Raw genomic sequence first — 22,477 nt, 5'->3', positions numbered from 1 at the left:
GTGAAACATTAACTCACTCTTTGAAATAGGAGTTAAGCATTAATAAATTACAAGATGAAACAGAATTTTAAATTCTGAAGTGTTACAAAGAGGTACTGAGGAACAGACATCTCTACACAAATGCTCCTGCAGGGTGGGGGAAGGAAAAAAAAATGGTAACTCTAAAACATATGTAGAGAGCTGTTTTATTTTGATTAGACACCAAATGATGGAAATTTTTAAGAGCCCAGTAGTAATGCACATCTAACAGTTAATTTTTCTCACTGTTAAAATAATTGTGAGGGTTTTTTTCCTATCTTGAACTTTTCAGACTTCAACTGCTACATCTTATTATATTTCTCTGTCAGATTAAAGAGCCTTTAGCTGTCAGATATCTTCTTCTAGAGTAAATACTTACAGGTAGTGATTAAATAATCTCTTAACCTTATTTCCCATAAGTTAAATGGAGCTCCTTTAATCTCCCAATGTAAGGTGTGTTTCCCAGTATACAGGTTATTCTCATGCCTCCTTGGGAATTGTTTTCCTACTCTATGGCATCCAGAGATTTCAGAAGCAGAGTTTCTGACACTGTATTCAGGGGCAGTACAACCCTTACTTCTGCTTAGCAATATTCTAGTGAAGAAATCCAACTACCAAGAGAGTCCTGGCTAAAGCATTGCATTGGTGCAAACACTTCAGAATTAATTCTTCTCTAATGACCATTTGGAACAATGTTTCTAGTTCTCTTTAAAGCCACTACATCTCACAGGTCAAGGCTCCCATGTTGTAAGAATGGGCTACTTGGCATTTCCTCTTTGATTGTGTGCTCAGCTACTTTATCCGTTTGTGTGTTCTGAGTCAGCCTGGAATGCAAATCTGGGCCACGTCGTCTTCAAACAATTAATGTAACTGTATAAGTGGATCCCAACTCATTTACTGAGCTCTCACCTCTTCACAAAAAGTCTCAACATCCTATGCTAAGAAGTGAAGGCTCCTGAAGGCTCAGCACAAGTGTTGCACATGATGTCAGGTGGCTCTGTGCAGCGGCCACCAGAGCACTGGCTCTTACATGGATCTTACACCAAAAGCTGACCAGAACCAAAGCCCCAGTTTTGAACACAAAAGAAATTTTTCTGAGGTCAGAGACTCATCAGACCCTCAACTGCTCCTACTTCTGATATAGCAGATGAGTATGGAAAGGGGAAAAGGATTCATTCTGCAGCGTGGAATCTAGACTAAAGTGCAGCTTTGATTGTAGAAGTGAATCACTGCATATCCAAGGTTCACTCCATCTTCACCATGCTAAAGACATCAAGGGAATAGGAAATGGAACATGTGAGACTGTATGCATGCAGTGGGGAGGTGTGCTGGAAATGAACAGTCCTGTGGAGCTGAGGGATCAAACAGCATGTCAATAGGGATAAAATAAATTGCATCTCCCTTGCTCACCAAAGCATAAGGTTACGAAGGGAGGAAACTGGAAAGAGTTACTACCCAGGACACTTCCTGAAGAAGCTGAGCTGAATATGTTAGGCTTGGAGCCAACTCTCAGGGCTCAATCTGATTAGTTACCAAAAAAAAAGTGTAGAGATTGCCATGGGAAAGGCCACATTCATCTACAGGTTCCTCTGAGACATCACAATCACTGCTTATATTAAATATAACAATAGATCAATCTCCATTGCATAAAGTGTGCTGGTAGGCTGAGAGTTCAAATTAATTTATTTCAGATTAGCAGAGGAGTGGGGGGCGGTAGATGGGGGGTGATAGGGGGTTGTATTTGCTTGTTTTACTACTATATGTGATTACAATTGCTCCAGAAAAGCAACTGCATACAACCAATTATCTGAACAGACCAAGTGCTACAGCCATGAAAGTACTTTAAACTTTGCTAGAGTTTCTCTGGATGGTCATCATAGAATCAACCAGGTCGGAAGAGACCTCCAAGATCATCCAGTCCAACCTATCATCCAGCCCTATTCAATCAACTAGACCATGGCACTAAGTGCCTCATCCAGTCTTTTCTTGAAGATCTCCAGGGATAGTGACGCCACCACCTCCCTGGGCAGCCCATTCCATTGGCCAATCAATCTCCCTGTGAAGAACTTCTTCCTAATATGCAGCCTGAACCTCCCTGGGCACAACTTGAGACTGCGACCCCTCGTGTTGCTGGTTGCCTGGGAGAACAGACTGACCCCATCTGGCAACAGCCTCCCTTTGGGTAGTTGTAGACAGCAATGAAGTATCCCCTGAGCCTCCTCTTCTCCAGGCTAAACAACCCCATCTCTCTCAGCCTCTCCTCATAGGGCTTGTGTTCCAGTTTCATCACCCTTCTCTGGACACATTCCAGTATCTCAACATTTCTCTGGAATTGAGGGGCCCAGAACTGGACACAGTACTCAAGGTGTGGCCTCATCAGTTCTGAGTACAGGGGAAGAATAACCTCCCTTGTCCTGCAGGCCACACTATTCCTGATACAGGCCAGGATGCCATTGACTCTCCTGGCCACCTGGGCACACTGCTGGCTCATGTTCAAATGAGATCAAAATTTAATTTGCACTCTTTAACTCATAGAATAGTTTTGGTTGGAAAGCACATGTATAAATCATCTAGTCCAAATACCTGCAATAAGCAAGGGCATCTTCAACTAGATCAGGTTTCTCAGAGACCCATCCAACCTGACCTTGAATGTTTCCAGAAATGGGGCTTCTACCACCTTTGTGGGCAACCTGGGCCAGTGTTTCATCATCCTCATGATAAAAAAAATCTTCTTACTAATATCAAGTCTAAGTCTACCCTCTTTCAACTGAAAACCATTACCCCTTGCCCTATCACATCAGGCCCTAAAAAGTTCATCCCCATGTTTCTTATAAGCCCCCTTCAAGTACTGAAAGGCTGCAGAACTTCAAGCCCACACGAAAAACAATAGAACCCACACACCAGCAACACCTCCAAGGCTAGAAGCTTTTCTCTCCTAAACTACGTAGGACTCTCTTTGTGTATTTTAGCAAGGAAGTCATCAACAGTAATGACTTGTAAGAGCAGTGATTTGCTATGAAAAGCTCTCCTGGCCACACACACCCACTCACCAACATGCAGCTTCCTTTGCCAAGTATTTTTTCATCCATGTAAATTTTTTTTAAACTGACATCTCTGGAATAACATCTATTCTTCTTAGGGCTTCATAACTTCATTATTAAGTAATGCCTCCATTAAGCGAGAAAGCAGTCATGCATGTCATCTATACAATATAGTCACAGTCACATTAACAATGTATAATGATATGCATTCATAAAAAAAAATGCATACAGCTGTCATCTTTTCATTCCTGTGCCCTTTTGTGGCCCTTCATTATTATTCTTACAGCTTGAAGCAGTCTTAAACATTGTAAAATATGCATTAGCTCATTCCATCATGTATCCTGCTCTTTATTTAGCCTGGCACTAGAGTGCTATCTTTTCATCTTGAAATGACACTCTGACAGTATAAAAGTGAAGATGAGCAAGGCTGTAATTCAGAAAAAAGTACCTGCATATGAAACTGAAATGATCAAAAGCTGAACACAGACAATTGAATAAAGTTTGTTTATACAAGCATGCTTTTCCAAACTGTATAAATAGAATGGTTCCCATCAGTGCAAAGCCCACCTGTTAAGCCACATTTAGATCTGTATGGAGTAGCATAACTGCCATTGGCAAGGGAACAAACAAGATGCTACAACAGCTTAAGTTCCTGAAAATTCTGTGGACATTAAAAGATTTCACTTGCACTGGGTCTGTAGCAAGTCCAATGATATTATGCTATACCTATACATAGGTTACAGCTGTTCAGACTGAAAACACAATTATCCTCCTGCTACTGCCAGTGTCTTGCAGCTTTCCTTCTCCCTCCACCTCCACACTTGCACCTGACTTGCATTAGTGTGGTTTTTTTTCTGCTCTTACTCTGACACTTCTGTATCACATAAACTTCCTTTACTAGTATCTTCTTTAGAAGAGCAAAATCTTTGAGAAGCTTCCCTTTTAGCCATTTTAATTCAATGAATCTTTCCTTGTTATTTTTTCATTTTTAAATCACTAAGCCCTTGGAAACTCATGATACAATCACTCCCTTCCTACTTGTGGGTCTCTTGGGCTTTTATGTTCAATCCAATTCCATTTGTAATTTATTTTGTTTTAAATGCCCATTCCCCAAACTAAGAAAATTCAAAGTTCCTATTACCTCTAGATTCGTGGAACTCCAGTGTCACATGTGCATCAAATCCAAGGCTGAAGTAATTATTGAAGACATTAAGAGGAAGCTGCAATTGGATAATAAAAAGTCATGCAAAAATAACTTGAATGATGCATCCCATGGCACAGGAATTAGCTACATTGAACCTGGTTCTCATGAAAATCTTTGAAGATGAAAGTAGAAAGTATCAGGGCACTGTATACAGAAGGTTGCTCTAAAGTTTAGTAATAGCTTGAGGAAGATGACGAGATGCAAAAGCCCAAAGAACACAAACAGATCTACAGTGCTTTATGATTATATACATATGTTTGTAAACATATCAAAGGGTTCTTTGTGTTGTCATTGAGATTTCCTGTGATGCTGCACCACTTAACATGTCAATGCAAAGCATTTCCTAATTGCTGGCACTTCAAGCTCAGCATGGTGAATGAAATGCAAGCTGTGTTCTTCCTGCTTCACATATAACCAGGAGCAATGCAACTCCCAAACAAGAAGCCCTAATTCTATTGAAGATGTATGAGGTACACATCTGTCGTCATCTTCATTACATGTGCCCAACAGGGCTGTACAGAGAGAACTGTGTTATCCAATAGATAAACTTGAAATTATAAATGAGAGGGGAAACAGTTCACAGAATCTTCTTTTGAAATTAATTTATTTTGATTGTATCACAGTATCACCAAGGTTGGAAGAGACCTCAAAGATCATTGAGTCCAACCTGTCACCACAGACCTCATGACTAGACCATGGCACTAAGTGCCACATCCAATCCCCTTTTGAACACCTCCAGGGACAGTGACTCCACCACCTCCCTGGGCAGCCCATTCCAATGACAAATGACTCTCTCAGTGAAGAACTTTCTCCTCACCTTGAGCCTAATCTTCCCCTGGCGCAGCCTGAGACTGTGTCCTTTTGTTCTGGTGCTGGTTGCTAGAGAGAAGAGACCAGCCCCTTCCTGGCTACAACCACCTTTCAGGTAGTTGTAGAGAGCAATGAGGTCACCCCTGAGCCTTCTCTTCTCCAGGCTAAACAATCCCAGCTCCCTCAGCCTCTCCTCATAGGGCTTGTGCTCAAGGCCTCTCACCAGCCTCGTTGCCCTTCAACACTTTGTAACACTTTCAATATCTCCACTCTAAATTACAAACTATAATGAGACCCCCTCACTTGAAAATGTTCCTGTTCTTCCTCTGTCAAGATACACTAATGGACATTATATGGAAACCTTCCACAAAAATACATTACACTTTTTTTATAAAGTAGGCAAGAGTTGGCATCCACCAGCAAAATACTGAAGAATAAAAAGTTACATCTTTTTTTTAAAAGTTTTCTCTAATTCTGGAATGGATACTAGTCAGTGTTCCTTCCCCTACAACTCCAGATTAATTAGGGAAAAATAACAACATTCTTTCAGATAAAACTTTTTTTCCCGGGGTTTAGCTCTTGAGATATGTTCTCAAAGTCTGGGAGTTACAAACAATAACATATGATTAAAAACAAAAAGAAAGAGATGCAGCACTTTAGAGATGCAATTAAAAAGTTTTAGAGCTTTTCTATTCATGGCTTTTATGGTGCTGCAAAGATGCTCTGAAGCATCCTATAATGTCCCTAGGAATAAGAAGGCTCTAACCTTACGTGCTCCATCCTCCAGCTCATCTTGTGGCAAATCAGGGTTGCGCTCAACTTGGAGATTCCAGCGGTCCAGCTGGACAATTGTCCCATCTTCTACATGGCACAGGATCTTGGACACTGGCTCATCTGTGTAGCCCTGAGAACAAAATATTACCAGGTTATCAACCATGGATAATGAAAGCAAAGCAAATTACTGACTAGTTACCTGGCAGACCTCCCTCCTTTCACACAGGCCTAAAATATCAGATCAAACATTCCTCAAAACATATTGCTATATAGAGCTTTTCAACAAGCAGTTGGCTAAGGCAAAACAAGAGCATAAGGAGAGAAACTCAAAGTATATTTGCCTTGCTTGGAATAACCCCAGTGGAGTAATCAAAGATAAATACAGAGAAATAAAGTTTAAAGTGTGTTTAACTTACAAGTCTGCATATACTTCTCTTTAGTTGACCTGAAATATCAGACAAATATATCTATATACACTTTAAATACAACTTCATTACTAATAATTCAAGATCCCAGACTAGAAACGGAACCAAATTTTGCCTGACTGAAACAGACCTTGGACATAACCCTGCCTGCTGTTTTAGCCAAAATGAAGTTTCTGACCCACACAATTGAATCAGAGCAGCAAATTGAGAGCCCACATCTAAAGATATCCCAGTCAGTGCTTACCCCACCCCAGTTGAGGGTGCGGGCAAGGTCATTCCCAGTGCCAAGGGGAAGGACAGCCACAGGAGGTGGGGGACTGAGTTGCAGCTCATCGAGGATAGACAGGATCCAGCCCACCTATAGGATGGAAAATGCAGAAGTGTTAGTCAGAAAGAATAAAAGGGAAGGAAAAAAGGAATAAGACACATTAGGATCACGTTGTCAAGTGAAATAGAAAGGAGAAGGAAAATTTAGGACAGTAAAATTTAAATGTATAACTGCAACTGAAGTTTCACCTTTTGGTGAACAGGTATAGCAGTTTTCACACTGCTCCTGTGCAAGCAGAAGCAATGGGATGTAAACACTGGCTATTGCTAATCACACAGAGAGATACTGAGAAAAGGGAGTGCATAAGTTGCTTTTCTTTAAGCAGAAAATGAAAACACCTAAGATTAGACCTGCATAAGGCTGTGCCCATGTGGCCAAGAAAGTCAATGTTGCTGAAGGTGTTATCAAACTTTTTATGACTGGAATTTTTGCCATAAGAGAATCATAGAATCATTGAATTGCTTAGGCTGGAAAAGACCTTTAAAATCACCAAGTCAAAACATCATCCAATTCTACCAATCTCCTGCTAAACCACATCTCTATGCACCACATCTAAACGTCATTTAAATACTTCCAGGGATGATGATGCAACCACTTCCCTGGGCAGCACATTGTGATGCTTGACAACCCTTACTGTGAAGAATTTTTTTTCTAATTTCCAATATAAACCTTTCCTGGCACAACTTGAGGTCATATCCTTTCATCTTGTCACTTGCTACTTGGTAGAACAGACCAATTCTCACTCCCCTACAACCTCCTTTCAGGTACTTGTATAGAGTGATAAGGTCTCACCTCAGCTTCCTTTTCTCCAGACTAAACTTTGGTTCCCTTAGCCACTCCTCAGAGGGCTTGCTCTTTAGACCCTTCACCAGCTTTATTGTCGTGCTTTGGATCCACTCCAGGACTTCAATGTTTTTCTTGTAGTAAGTGGTCCAAAACTGAACACAGTTCGGTCCAAAACTGAACACAGTTCAGGTGTGGCTTCACCAGTGCCGAGTGCAAGGGGATATTCATCTCTCTAGACCTGCGGCCACACTCTTTCTGATACAGACCAGGATGCTGTTTGCCTTCTTGGCCACCTGAGCAGTTGGCTGACTTACATTCAGGCATCTGTCAGCAAACATCCCCATGGCTTTTTCCACCAGGCAGCTTTCCAGCCACTCTTCTCCAAGCCTGTAGCATTGCATAGGCTTGTGACTCAAGTAGAGGACCTGGCACTTGGCCTTGTTAAAACTCATGCATCTGGCCTCAGCTCATCAATCCAGTCTGTATATGTTCCTCTGTAAAACCTTCCTACCCTCAAGCAGACCAACACTCCTGTCTCACTTGGCATCATCTATGAACTTATAAACAGGGCCTTCGATCCCCTTGTCCAGATCACCAATAAAGATACTGAAGAGAGTTCACCCCAATACTGAGCACTGGGGAGCACCCCTTGTGACCAGAAGCCAGCTGAATTTAACTCTGTTCATCACAACTCTTTGGGCCCAATCATCTTGCCAGTTTTTAACACAACAAAGCATATATACATCCATGCCATGAGCAGCCAAATTTCTCTGAGAGGATGCTGTGGGACACAGTGTCAAAGGTTTTACTAATGCCCAGGTAAACAACATCCACAGCCTTCCCTCATCCACTAAGCAGGTTGCCTTGTCATAAAAGGAGATCAGATTAGTGATCTAGGCAGCACCTGCCTGTCATAAACCCATGACAAATCAGTCTGATCACCAGGTTGCCCTTCACATACTGCATAATAGCACTCAGAATTATCTGCTCCATAACCTTCCCCAGTACTGAGATCAGACTGACAGGTCTGTAGTTCCCTGGATCCTCCTCCTTCCAGTCCTTTCTGTAGCTGGACATCACAGTTGTTAATGTCCAGTCAACTGGGACCTCCCCAGTCAGCCAGGATTGTAGATAAATGGTCATCTTCCCCACCTGCTAGTGTTTCAGGACATGGGAATGGTCTGAACTCCTCTGCCCATCAGGGCTGCAAAGAGGACTATTCCTCTATTCCTTAAACTGCTTCTCACCTTCAAAAGAACATTTATAATCACAGTCTTGGACAGAAGCTGTGATGCATTTGTTTTAAACCACTGCCAGTGTTTAAAGATGCAGCCTTTACTGGAAATAAAGGCTTTTAAATAGGACAGGAAACTGAAATCCTGACTGTTGTTGGACAAGATCATTCCTCCCTCAACTAATATTACTGAGTTCAAACAGACTTTTGACCAAAACTGGGATGATACCAAGGCTTCATGAAAGGCACTGAGCATAACATGGGCCTTGGGAACAACAGCTGGTGTTTGAAGGACTGCAGTAGGAATGGTTTGATACAGTAACCACCTTGATATTCTAGAATATACTGGGTATGCTTGGTGTTCTAGTACATGTCTGTCTTCAAGTCTCAAATTATAAACTTGATTTTGTATAAACATTATTTATCAATTATTTATCAAAACCAATTGTCCAATTATCAAATCATTCATCTGGGAAGTCATCTCATATTAGAGATTCCTTGTCTGTTAACAGTCATCTGAATCACAAACTCTCATGAGCTAAAGGTTCTTAGGCATAACACAGGCACCATGGTAGCACAAAGGGGAGTCCTTAAGGGATTTTCAAAGGTAAGTAACCTTCTATTCTTCTGTATTGGTAATGGGAGACATAATAAAAACTCTTCATAACTTCACTAGGGCCAGGACTTCTTAAAGTGGTCTCTTTCATGGACACTGACTTTGTATTTGTGCCTTAGCATCCCACTGGTACAGGTAACTTTTGCAAGTGCTTTTAACTGATAAACAGAAATTTCAAATGATTAATTTACAAATACAACATTGCTATTTAACTTCAGTTCATTTCCAAACCTTGCACATTAGTTTTACAATCAAGGATGACACAGACTATCATTTCCCTGTACACAGAAAGCTCCTGACTGCTTTGAAAACAGAGCTTTCCATTTAAGCCCTGGAAAGGAGCAGCAAGCAGCGATGACTGAAAATTTACAGTAAGTTCTGATTCACCTCAATAATGCAAGATAACATCTGGTCTCACTGAATATTCACAAAGTCCATTTGAGCCAGATTTTTCATTTCTAGAAGTAATGGCTTCAGGAATAAGTAGATACTAATTTGCTTCAAATTGAACAGCAGCAGAGCTAGCAGCAGAGCGCTGCTCATACTTCTGAGAAGGTGCTGCCCCCTGTCGCTTGCGCTGCTCAGTAAAGGGAAAAGCAGAATCACACGTTGTGATATTCATTTCTATTTTAATACTTTAGGGTAAAATCTCCCCAGCCCCTCTGTTAAAACACTGGCTTCCTCAGACAGATGAAACACTTTCAGAATCACACCTTTTTTTTGCAGTTTATGCCTCCTACTAAACTAAAGCATTGTGCATTTCTGAAGGAAAGTTCAGAATAATATCTTATTTCCCCAGTCACCAGCAAAACAGTAGACTAATCACAAATTTTTTCATTAATCTTGCAACCCCACAACTGGGGGTTTAAAAGTACCCACAAAAGCTGAACAGCAAGTTCCCCCAGAAATTCAAACAGAGATGGGTTAAGGGTAGGAGTTCACCTCAAAAATAAGTAAGTAAAATAAAAATTCATCTCCATGACCCAAACATCTACATATTTCTGTTGGGGCCAGTCACTTCACCTTTCAAGCAGCAATGCATTTTTCTTACCATGCATTATGTTACAACTATTATCAATTATGTGTTTGGGGAACTGAGCTTCACAGAGAAACACATTTGGAAAACTGACCTTTAAAGCACTCAGAGGCATAGACTATGATTTATGATATTCCTAAGTACTGGAAAGAGTAATGCAGTTGTAATATCTCCATTACCACTCACAGCTTTCAGACCCTGAACTGCAGAGGCTGTCTCCTTCTGAAGGTGCTTAAAGCCTTTGAAGATCTGATCCTAACTGCTTATCCATAAAACACAGAAATCCAGTAGTAAAGAAAAATACTGAATCTGGATCTGTCAGATCCCAGGCTTTGTGGAGGAAAAATCACAGAATCAGAGAATTGTAGGGGTTGGAAGGGACCTCTGGAGATCATTGAATGCAACCCCACTCCCAAAGCAGAATCACCTAAGGTGATTCACAGGAACACGCCCAGGAACACGCCCAGAAAAGTCTTGAAAGTCTGTAGAGAAGAAAACTTCACAACCTCTCCGGGCAGCCTGTTACAGTGCCCTATCACACTTACAGTACACAAGTTTTCCCTCACGTGGAAGTGAAGCTTCCTGTGTGTTACAGTTTGCATCCATTGCCCCTTGTCCTTTCTCAGGACACTATTGAAAAATAGACTGGCCCCTTCTTGGTACCCACACTTCAGATATTTTAAAACACTAATATAATCTCCTCTCTGTCATCTCTTTTCCAGACTAAACAGCCCTAGGTTTCTCAGCCTTAATCACTTTATTTAGGCACATAGGAAACCTTATTTGACTGTACTAAGACATCATGAAGATAATAGCAGGAAGGAGGAGAAATTAAGATTTAATGACTGCCAGACACTGACTTAGCCTGCTAGACCCTCAGCAGGGCCATCTGTGTAAACAGTGACAGGAAGCCAGCAAAGTTAGTCTTCATGAGGTTTTTAAGGTGTACCAAAACTTTATGCATAAAACACGTAAGACCTTGGACACTACACAGACAAGGATGCACAGAAAATGAAAAAGTCAAAAAGTAGTCTTCACAAACACAAGGTGCATTATCTGGCTCTGCTAGCATTGCAAGGTGGGTAACCCACAACTGTGAGGACTTTAATCACTTGGCCAATGACCATGGAGCTGACAGGCACTGATCACTTACCGTCCCATCCCCACCGCAGGCCAGGATCCGCAGGTTTGGCACTTTTCTGTACAGCTCCAGCCTAGTCAGTGGAGAGAAAAGTTAAAAAAAGGGAGAAAACTCAGAACAATAATGCAGGCAGTTTTAATACATTTTGCAAAGTGACAGTTTAACGACTGCTTATTGTACTTTAAAATATTTATTACTGAAGATGTGAGTGGAGGCAGGAAAATTAAAATCATTTAAAAAAAAATAATGTCAGTGTTACCAAAAGCATTGGCAGTGAGGAGGCATCAATTCTGACAGCCACGGGAAGCATCAGCCCCAACCCTGTGGCTAATCTCACATACACTTCATCCCCACACACATATAAAACCATTAGGATATGAAGTGGAGTCTTCCTCTATGATTAGACAGCACTTCCTGAGAATTATTTAATCAGTTTAGCACGTTCCTGTGCTAAATCTGAAAACCCAGATTTGCATGTTCCCTCTAAAGATGACAAAATCTTATCCTAAAGCAAACAAATATAAACATAAAGGTTTTTAAAGAAAATTTAGTCCTACTTATTGGCATTTGTTGAGTCAGTATTTCTGAGGCACGTACAACATGACAAATTCTTCATCTGGTAACTTTTTCTTGACACCACTGAAGGCAAGACTATCTAGTAGAGTTCTTTCTCTAAACATTTAAGATACCAATACCTAAAGAGTGCCTGTTCAAGACCTACTCCTTCAGTTGTATGAAAGAGAGGCATAAAGAAATTTGTCTTAATGGAGGTAGGTACATTTACATGTAGGGAGCTGAGTGATCAGGGGATTTAATCCTCCTTTGACTTCATTACATAGTTCTGAAAACTGTAGCTGTACCTTAAACATTCTATTCATTATGAATAGGGGGGTTGGGGGGGAAGCTTGGTTGCCTTGAATAGCAGATTCTAACACAGGTAAATGTTTGACTTTACATTATTACTATATCTTTGTGCTGCCTAGCTTGTGAAAGTAGCACTGAATAGAAGGTTAAGTGAAGTAAATATCCTTATCTCAAATAACAGAATCATAGAATGGTTGGAGGGGAGAATAAGCCCTTTAAAGACAGGTGCTCCCTCCTTTGGAAGGGGCTTACACTTCAGTTCATGCCCAGATAAGCTATGTTAGGTATTCAGCAAGCAGAGATCGCTGCACGCTGCTGTTGTGTATGGAAATGTGGAGGCAGCCTCACCCCATAAAGCTCAACCACTAAGGAATAGTCAAGCATTGGGATAAACAGCAGGTCTGCTGCTTGTCCACAGTGGTGAAGGCTTGAGAACTTACGCATCTCTTGGCCCTTCCTGAGAGAGATCAAATACTTGGCGTGGATTCAAATACCACATAAACATTTGGAGAACCTTGGTGCCCTGGAAAGAAAGAAAAAAAAAAAAAACAAAGGAAGGGAATTTAGGAATAGTTTAATGATTATTAGAAATAATAGGTTTGGTTATTCATTATATTTGGACTGTTTCTCTGTTTTCTGTGTTTTATAAAACAAAGAATAAGACAAAGTAGGAAGTGGCACAGCAGGTGACTGCTCTATAGGATAGCAACACACTGGTCTGGACATGGTGCACATATATACATGTAGCCTAAATTTAACAACATAGCTAATGGCTCATAAGAACAGGCATTTGGGGATGGACCAAATGTTCAACTCCCACAGCCACCTGTTCTGCCTCTTGCCACATCCAAAAAGAAACCTGTTATCCTGCATGATCCTCAGACATCCATGACAGCAAGAAGTCGAACAAGCTTGTGGGTAAAGTCTCCATCACGTTAAACAGTGTTTTATCCAACATCCAAGTAGTGACACAGCTTTGACCACCCCACTAATGTGAACATTCATAACTCTAGCCCTTTACCATCTAATGAAAGGCACTCTCTCTACAAGCTGCAGTGGCCCCCAACGCTGCCTCCCTCAGCTGCAGTATGGCCAGCCCACAATTCATTCCTTTATGTTCTGCCCAGATGCAAAGTGGTAGGATGTCTTACTAGCAGAAGAGGGCTAAGAATCCCATGGGGCAAGCTTGTACTCCAAGTATTTAAAAAATGCCTTTCAAACATGTCCTGTGGGTGCAAGTCAGGAAACTTCAGTAGATCCCCGTGCTGAGGGATGGCTCTTCTGTATGACACCTTACCCTAAGTGGGGAACCAAGAATAGCAAAGTGCCTAGGAAAAGGTATTAAGAGCAGAGAAACTAAATAGGTAGGTAATCTTTTAGTCTATTTCAAGTTTGTAGAAGTCTTCAGCCAGGTAAAGGTACACAGGACTTCAGTAACCTTCAGGATTTTTCTCTTCCAAATCTGCCCTTCAGTCCATGTAAACTTCAAACATCCACAATATCCTGATCAAGGAGTTTTGCAGTTGAACTACACTCAGAGGGAACAAAACTCCTTGTTTTCAAACAGTCTTAGCAGTTTCATTTAATCTTCCCCAATTCTTCAGACAGAGGAGATAGAGAGCAATGGCTAACCTATTTTCCATGCTCTATAGGCCTCTGTTGTATCTTACATTGATCTTTCCTTTTCATCTAGAAGGCCCTGTTCCAAGAGCCCTAAGAGAGGTCTTATGCATGTTAGTCACTGGAACTTGGTTCTATGCAGTACAGTACAAGACTGGTGGGGTTTTTTAAATGCCATAGGAATGTGTCATTTCACATTTGCTAATTTCACTAGGCTTTCCTGGGATAATTAAGCCACTTGTGGATAAAAGAAATGTCTAAGACTTCATTGTCAATCTAAATTGTCTACAAAAATATTAAACATTCTGAAAACCTCCAGACTATCGTTTTGCATTGCTTTCAAGATTCTGAAGCTAGTGATACAACTACTCAGATATTCAAGTATCCATTACATCCATCCGATTTCACTGTAGTGGAAAGGGCATTCAGCAGCCAGGACTTCTGAGGAGTGCAGTTCAGGCATAGCATTCCTCTTCTCTGACTAGACAAGAACTAGTGTCATCTGCAGAAACCCTGTTGTTAAACTAAAACTTTGTGTCCTGGATGCATATGATGTTCTTACCTGATTTCCTCCACTTTTTGGATTGACAAAAACCAGCAGTGGTTTCATGAGTGGAGAGGAGATAGGCTTTATCACAAATGGCCGACCTTTGTTATCCTGAGAAAAAGAAGCAAGAGAATTTTGTACAAGCTCTATAAATTTCCTTGGTGTAACATGCGCAGGAGACCCAACCTATCTCTGACAAAACTACCTCAGGTGGTGAAAACAGTACAGCCATGTAAATAGGGGAAGGGAGTGGTGTGTGGAAGAAAATCAATTAATGCCAGCACAAAACTATTTCACAATTTTATTCAATGTTATTTCCCAAAGCAGCAATTATTCACACAAAGCAAATCATGTATCAAATAAAGTGCTTTTTCTAATACAAACAATTTTCAGATGGAAAATAGAATGAGACAAAACAGTTATTTCATTGATTCCATCCAACAGGCAAGCTGTATCAGCACTTATTTGGAGACAATCTGCTCCTGAATTAGAAAACTCTTGGCCTCCTACTCCCTACCCCTACAGAACACCAGTGTGCCCAGTAGTGAGTGCACTCATCTGGACTGCGGTAGACACAGATTCACGTTTCTGGTTTGCAGTTTTCCCACCACTCAAGCAAGGACCTTAACCAAAGAGCCCTGTTTATGCAGAAGTGAGTCTTCCCTCACCCATCCTGTGAAGACATTCCTCATCTATGTAACTAATTCATTAAGCAGGGCCTAGAAACAAGGTCTTCTGTAAGCTATGTGGTAAATCAAACCATCAAAACATTTATCTGTTTCTCTTACTCCATGGCTTGGTGTCAATTTTGACACAAGTGGCATATTTCCAATAGGAGATCTCCTTAGGGAGACAGTCCCAAATTGAGCCAAACTATCAGTGAATTCAGTATGGATTTCACAACCCCAGCTTCACCCCTGCTCTGCCTAGTGGAAAAAAAAAGGGTCTGAGCTGAGTCTCTTACATCCCAAGGGTACAATGTGCCATTAGGCTGGAGTTTGGTATGTTTTTTCCTTTAAAAATAAAAAAAATCTACTAAAATAAAATTTCTCATACAAGTTTTATCAAATCTGATCTTTTCTCACAACAAATCCAATAATGTGGAAATGTATATGTTAAACACTGCAGGAACAAAATAATTAAAATAAAATTTAAAGGGGAAAAAAAAGGAAAAAAGGTTAAACTTGAAGTCTGCACTTAGATATTCAAAAGGAAGGATTCTGGTTTCTAAAGCACTTCAATACCTACTTCATTGCCTCTTTTACTGGCTTTTCTTTTAAAAGACGTTCTCTTCTTTCGCCTTGTTGAAGTCTTTAATGAGTTCTACATCAAAAGAAGAAAGAATACATGAAAAGCAAAACAAAATTTAGAAGACAGGCCCAGACAGAGCCCCTTTACGAAGCTCTTCCATGCATGTCCACTTGGAGAATGATAAGAGTATCTGGCACATGCTCAAGTTTTAAATTACATGCGCTGCATGCTTTACACTTCCACACCACCGTTTATGGAGAAAGCCACACATGGAGACCAGACTGGTGCTTTGGAACTGGAAACTTTCCCACGCTGTGAGGGGGGAAAAAGATCAGATGCTCCCATAGACTCACATAACACCACATGTTGTACCTGCCAACCCTCCCAATAGGGGTAGGAGACGCCCGTTTCCCCTTCGGGGCTCCAGTCTCCTGCCCAATCAGGCTCGTCTCCTGGTATGGAGACCACCTGCATAAAGATGTAATAAAAAACATGATAAATGAGATATTTTTCATGTTTTTTGGTGTTCTTCTTTTAGGAAAGAAAACAACAAGTTTTAGCTCTGGCAACCATTATGACTCAACATAACGTAGGCCACCATGGCATATGATGCTGGCACTGTGGAGTCAGCTCCAGCCTATCAAGAATCTTGTGTAATTATCTGCTAAGGAACAAACTGAATTGTTAACATATAAGGATTTGAGTGAAAGTGTTGTTTGTGGGGGTTTTGCTTGCTTTGTTTTTAAGTAACAATATCACTTAACAACACAGAATAAAACCCATAATGCTTGTATTTTTGCAGAATCTATTAAAATAGACCTTCCATCAAAGCTATTCCCCAGGCAGACAGTAGCCTGCTCAGTGATTCTGAACTAAAAAGTGCTCTCAAGTGATAAAAACAGTCCAAGAAATGGAATTCTATCTCTTTTTTTAATTATTTTAATTCAGTAGCTGCCATATCTGCAGGAAACACTAACCCTTTCCATATGATTGAAATGCTGTATTTTAGGAAAGATTGTACATGTTTTCTCACTATTTTAACTTCTAGTCTAACCTTCATTAATTTCTGTCTAGCCTTCACCAGGAAATAAAGTAACAAGGGGAGTTGATTAAATTCTTTTTCTGGCTTCAAGAGTGGAAGCAACATGCACTCAGCTCATGCGAAATTTCATTTCTCTTCTGACCTTATTCAAAAGTGTACCACGAGTGAAGAAGTCAATGACCAGAGATCATCAAATCTGTAAGCACTGATGTCTGTTCTTAATTCTGCTTGCTAAATGCCTTTAACAAGAACAGCTATTGAATTCTGTTTATTACCTAACAACAGCTTCCAGAATTTGAAAATGTCAGTACCATACACCAAATGTGGAAGTGTGTTTCCACATCTCTGAGAACTTAACACCATTATCTAATTCAAATATATCAAGGTTTTGTCCTTTTTCACACAGAGCATGAGAAGCCTATTGTAAAGCACAAGGCCCTAAGCTTTTTGTCACCTCTCAACAAACATTGTGATCCCAAATATAGTCATGCCTTCCTGCTTACTGAAAATACTGAAGACAAGACAGCTCCACAGAACATTAACAGGACATTTGCCCTTTTAGAACAGAAACCAGCTAAAGAAGTGTTTGTACTCTTCCCTACTCTGACAAGAGATGATCTTGAAAGCATAATAAACCATACAGACCGTACCGACTGTTCAAGTGCAATGGCAATACTATCTGCTTTGGCTTTCATTGCCCTACCTCAGTAATCAGATTGATAGTAGACAAAAGACATTTATCAATAGAAAGATACGGAACCTTACTCCTAATGCTGCCTCCCATGAGTGTCTTAGCCTAGTTCCTCAGCTGTTCTCTCATGAAGTATTCTCCCTGGATTGGAGTAAAATACAGCAAAGAGAGAGGAGATCTAGTCCATGCTCAGTCTTGCCAGCACCCTGCTGAAAGGTCATGAGCATATCAAGCCCTGTTTCCTGTGCTTCATTCTGTTCAGGTATAAAATTCAGTATATTTCTCTTGTTGGTAAAGTGCCGTGAATTCTACTTGAAAATATTATTCTGTAATTCAGGTTAGGTGCTGTACTGGACAAATACTCAACTATACCTCTGGAAGAACTGTACTTGTTATTCTGTCCCCACAATGGAGGGAGATATGCCCAGTGAAGTTCTTCTGTAGAGGACACAGTCAGTTTTGAAAAATCCTGACTGATTTTGAAAAGTAATTTAAAGAACGTTTAAATGTTGTTGCCATTGAATCCCATTATAATGTATTCATTTTCTGGCCTATGGTAGAGGTCAAAAGAGGCACACAGCTATATCAGACAAAAAACTTTTAATCTAACCCTCCATTCATGATAAGAATTTTCTTTTCCACACTCAAAAAGGCACTAAAATATGCTACTTTACAACTATGTTATTTTACTTTTCTTTTTAAGCATGCGTACAACCATAGGGTTAAGAAAAACTAAAGCTTTGCTGTAACAATTGCAACTGCATGTCCATAGCAGAAGAAAAGCAAAAAAGCTGCTTAAACTTATCTCTTTGCAAACATGCAGAAGAATAACAGCCAGGAGTAACCAGCAGCCTTTGCACGTTGGAGGAAGGAAATGGATGGATACCACCTTGTCCACACAACAAGGTGATGAATATTTCATAAGTGCATATTGTTATGCAGTGTAGTATCCAGTAGTAAAGCATACCTTTAAATGGGTACCATATGTAAATCCTAACTTGCATCTAGAGAGTAAACCTCTTTGTGGATGTTGGTTTGGCCATCTTCAAAAAGATTTTGGTATTATTGAATTATCAGCATAGTTCTCAGTAAATTTAGCTAGCTAAACAGAAGTTCTTCCCATACGATGTACAGGGTGGTGTGAGGGCCACAGACGATCTCAAAGAAATCCAAAGGACCCTGCCAACCTTTATAACATTTCAGCCTTAATTTTCAAAGCTTTTAGAGCATCAGGCTTCAAATTACTAAAATAATTACAAGCTTCTTTGAAGGTCAATCTTGACCATCTTCTGGTCATTCACAAGCCACCATCAGACAAGTCATCTGCATTCAACAATTGAGGAAATAAATAAAGCCAGAAATGTAAATATTCACTAGAACTCTTTCAAAGCCCTCAAAGGAGGAGAAGAAAATGCCATTTTTACTCACCTTGAACAGAAGAAAAAAAAACAAACTTGGAATTTTTTAGTTACTGCCTTTGCCTTCCCACACAGAAGACAGACTGGCTCAGTAAATCCATCAGCCAGATCCTCCTTATTTACATTTTCCCACAAAATAAGCACACATCAAGTCCATTCCTGGACCTAACACCAGGGCTACCACCACACTTATAACAAAATGGCACCAGTCAACAGAAGTGACCTACTTTCACAAACTGGGAGATGGAATTGATTTAAATCCCAGGAAATCAGAGCTAGTATCAAAGTGCTGCTAACACAGTACAGAAACACTGGAAATCAGTAAAGAATTACGGAAGTTCACGTTATGAATAACATGGAAAAGGTATTGGGAATTTTCCATTCATGTAAATGGTCATTACATACAGGGCTACCACCAATCCCAAAGCTGTTTGAACAATTCTGAATATTCATCTTCTTGCAATCAATTGCTTGCAAGAAGCAAAACCTCCCCATTTAAAATATAGGTTGTCAGCAGAGATTTGTCCTTAACCATTCAAACCATGATGCTTCACTACCACAACATTGCTGGTAATCAGAGGGGGAGTGTGCTCTTTAGTCAAGCCATTTGAAAGGTGGTGAGCCATGTTGTACAAAATAAGCATGGAAAACCATTTTTGTAGCAATAAAAATAATAAAAAAAATTAAAAATCAGAGCAAGATTTCACTACAAAAAGCCATCTTATTTGCTTAAAAGGAACAACCAACAAACAGATGAAGGCACCACTAAAACCAATTTCATGTAAGTAGAGAATTCAGTCCAGAAGTTGCCTGTGACCAATATAAGAAATTAATTAGAGTTGAGGAAATATTTCAGAAGCAAAAAGGCTTCTAGCCAAATTTATTCTGATTGTGGAATATGGAAAAAAAAACCAAAACAACACCAAAACAAAAAAACAGATTGCTGGCTATGGATTTATTTACTGACTGAATTTACAGAATTTGTCAATGTTGTGTTTGTGTTCTGCGGATTGAATGTAGAGAATATTTCACAGTATTTACAGAACACTCACATAGGGTAAAGAGTGTCGTGATAAACAAAAGTAGAGCTGGCCAGAAACAACAGGAGAGGAGAAAATATTTCCTACTTAAAAAAAAATAACAAATAAGAAAACAAGATTTCTGACAAAAATCTGAAAGATGCATCAGAATTTCCTTCAGCAATAAGGATGCATTCCCCAGAACTGATTCTGTGATGGATGCTGTTAAGAAGTTTCATGGAAAAATGCCCCTTGTTTGTGCTAAATATCATTTTGATGTGTCTAATGCTTCATGTAGCAGTTTGGGCTGGGTGCCCTCTGCTGTGTGGGGTGCTTCCTGTGTCCAGAGGTCCAGCACAGCGGGCGGACACAGGAAACTAGGTATTTCTTACCATAATTCTCTGCACCACTATAAGATCCAGCGCGGGGTCTGGCACTTCCTCTTTCTTCCCCTCGCCATCACCTGGTAACTGGGGGAGATGCCTCCCTGCCATGGGCCTGGCCAGGCCCAAGGCCACGGGGGGATGGGCAGTCTCAGATCTGGCCAGCTGAGACTAGCCTAGCAGTGGAGGGAGGAGGGGGGAAGAAGGAGCCCTGGGGATCCTGGGTGTACCCTCAGGTGGGGATGGGATATTCCTGGGTTTGCTTTGGGATCTCTTTTGTCACTGCGCTTCTGGCTCTCTGTAAACATTCACCACTTTCCATTTAAACGTTCCATCACTTCTGCAATCCGTTTGTTTGAGTCGTTATTTCTGCCTGTGGTGGGGAGGGGGAATGCCTCAACCCATTACACTTCAATTACTCAAGATATGGTTTTTGCATACTACTGACCAAGAACTTCAAGATTCAAAATGTGATGGAAAGGGAATGTTGAAGTACTGAGTCTCTGCTCATGAGTCAGGCATACAAAGCTAACAGATATTTTCTTTTAATGTAGCATGAGAAAATCTATTTTAAAGCATTGTCCCATGACTTAGAGTTGACTGGATGAGATTCACTATTTATGCTTTTTAGACAAAAAAAAAAATCATGGACAAAAACAAAAGAAAACTCACTATAAAACTAAAAATTTAACAAGGGTACCTGTCTTTAGCCTAATACCAAATAAAAAGAACTTTACAAGAGTCAAATATCTTTTATTTAAACCACAAAATAAATTAAATTAAATTAAAATTTGTAAGATGGAAGAAACTTTTGTTTAATAATGTCATGTCAGACATGGAGACGTCTATCAAATACCACGTGTGCTGAAAATAAGCCAAGGAGATTAAGTCTCTGCCAAGGATTCAAACAGATTCTTCAACAGAGGAAAGAAGATTTCTCTGGGGGGAGGTTGGAGTAAAACTAACAGAAAAGAAAGAGTGTAAGGGGAAAAAAGTACAAATGCAAAATAGATCGGTTCTCTTAGCGTGGATGTGGATAAGAATCTTATCTACTCTCTCTGGACCTGAAGGAGAAATAGTGGTCTCTTCAGTTGACTTTTTGATAACTCTATATGTATATTTTTGCTCTACATGTACATTTTCCCCTTCCACTTGCCTTTAACATCCAGCTTGCTCATGTACAAATGTGACACTCTAGAACTGAAAACTGAGCGCTGTCGCAACTCAGACCTTCCAGTTTCTTGGGATCAATTTTGTCTACAGGCTGAATTTTTGGCTTCTTTTGGACAAGAACATGTAGCCAGAAAGTTCAGGGTCACTCCCCAAGGATGGATGTTAAGAACCACACATCACTAATCTATAAAACCAGCATTCTTGTTAATGGAGGACAATTGCAAGAAAACATGAATGGGAAGTTTCACCATCCCAGCCATTATTCACTTGGAAAAACAAACAAACAAAAATTTCTTCCAGTGCTTCTGAAATAAAACTTATACCAGCACTTCCAACTCTCTGATATGTTCAGTGTTTGGTTTTCTTTCTTTCAGTTCAACCTGGAGTGAAAACACACTTCCAAAGAAAAAAGTATTTCTTGCACAATATGAATCCCCTCTTAATTTTTGGCCAGCTCTCTTTTGGATGCCTTTTCTCCCTATTGTGCTCACATGTGAATTATGTTCTATTAGATATATCACATCCAGTTCAAAATCTTTGAAGTCTAATGCTTGTTACCTACAAGCAAATTATCACATGGTCTTACTGCTGGCATTCAGCAAGCGCTGATGTAAATAAGACTTGATTATTTAGACATTCAGAAGGATGCTGGTACAGCCACAACCAGTTCTTCACATTGAATTCTGCAAAGTTCAGGTGAATGTTTGTGAACAGTTTTTCCCCATATTTCATCAGCTCTATTTAATGAAACATGCTTAGCTGCCTACAACACAGAGGGCTTCTTGCAGTGCACTCACTGAACTCACAGGAACAAATCTGAGCTGGATTTGCTCAGAACACAAGTCATGTGTGTTGCTAATGGTCCCAAACAGGGAAATCTACTGAAAGGTCAGATGAAATGGTGGGAGGATATAGGTTTATAATTGCCATGGATGTATGTTGGGTTTTGGGGAGAGAAACAGGGTTGAACAAGCATGCCTTAGTGAAGGAGTACCGAACAGCGAAGCCAGGTTGGCCCTGCACAGCCACAGAGCTTCAGAAACAGACATCAGCATG

General features: G+C 40.3%; 1 protein-coding gene across 6 annotated transcripts in view; it reads right to left on the bottom strand.

Moving 5' to 3' along the window:
* DGKI (diacylglycerol kinase iota) overlaps positions 1-22,477 on the bottom strand; it is a 206,907-nt gene that overhangs the window by 92,482 nt on the left and 91,948 nt on the right. For 3 of the 6 annotated variants that reach the window (XM_054168160.1, XM_054168161.1, XM_054168165.1), the window contains exons 9-16: positions 16,068-16,163; positions 15,693-15,767; positions 14,460-14,555; positions 12,718-12,800; positions 11,426-11,486; positions 6,517-6,630; positions 5,840-5,977; positions 4,201-4,279 (exon numbers count right to left, since the gene is read on the bottom strand). In XM_054168160.1, the coding sequence (XP_054024135.1) occupies positions 4,201-4,279; positions 5,840-5,977; positions 6,517-6,630; positions 11,426-11,486; positions 12,718-12,800; positions 14,460-14,555; positions 15,693-15,767; positions 16,068-16,163 (742 nt within the window). The remainder of the gene's footprint in view (positions 1-4,200; positions 4,280-5,839; positions 5,978-6,516; positions 6,631-11,425; positions 11,487-12,717; positions 12,801-14,459; positions 14,556-15,692; positions 15,768-16,067; positions 16,164-22,477) is intronic. The other 3 variants (XM_054168162.1, XM_054168163.1, XM_054168164.1) reach the window with 1 other exon arrangement.

Source organism: Dryobates pubescens, chromosome 15 (genome assembly GCF_014839835.1).
Source record: "Dryobates pubescens isolate bDryPub1 chromosome 15, bDryPub1.pri, whole genome shotgun sequence".
NCBI lineage: Eukaryota > Metazoa > Chordata > Aves > Piciformes > Picidae > Dryobates > Dryobates pubescens.
The sequence above is the reverse complement of the archived record's forward strand: the minus strand, read 5'-3'. Positions and strand labels throughout refer to the sequence as shown.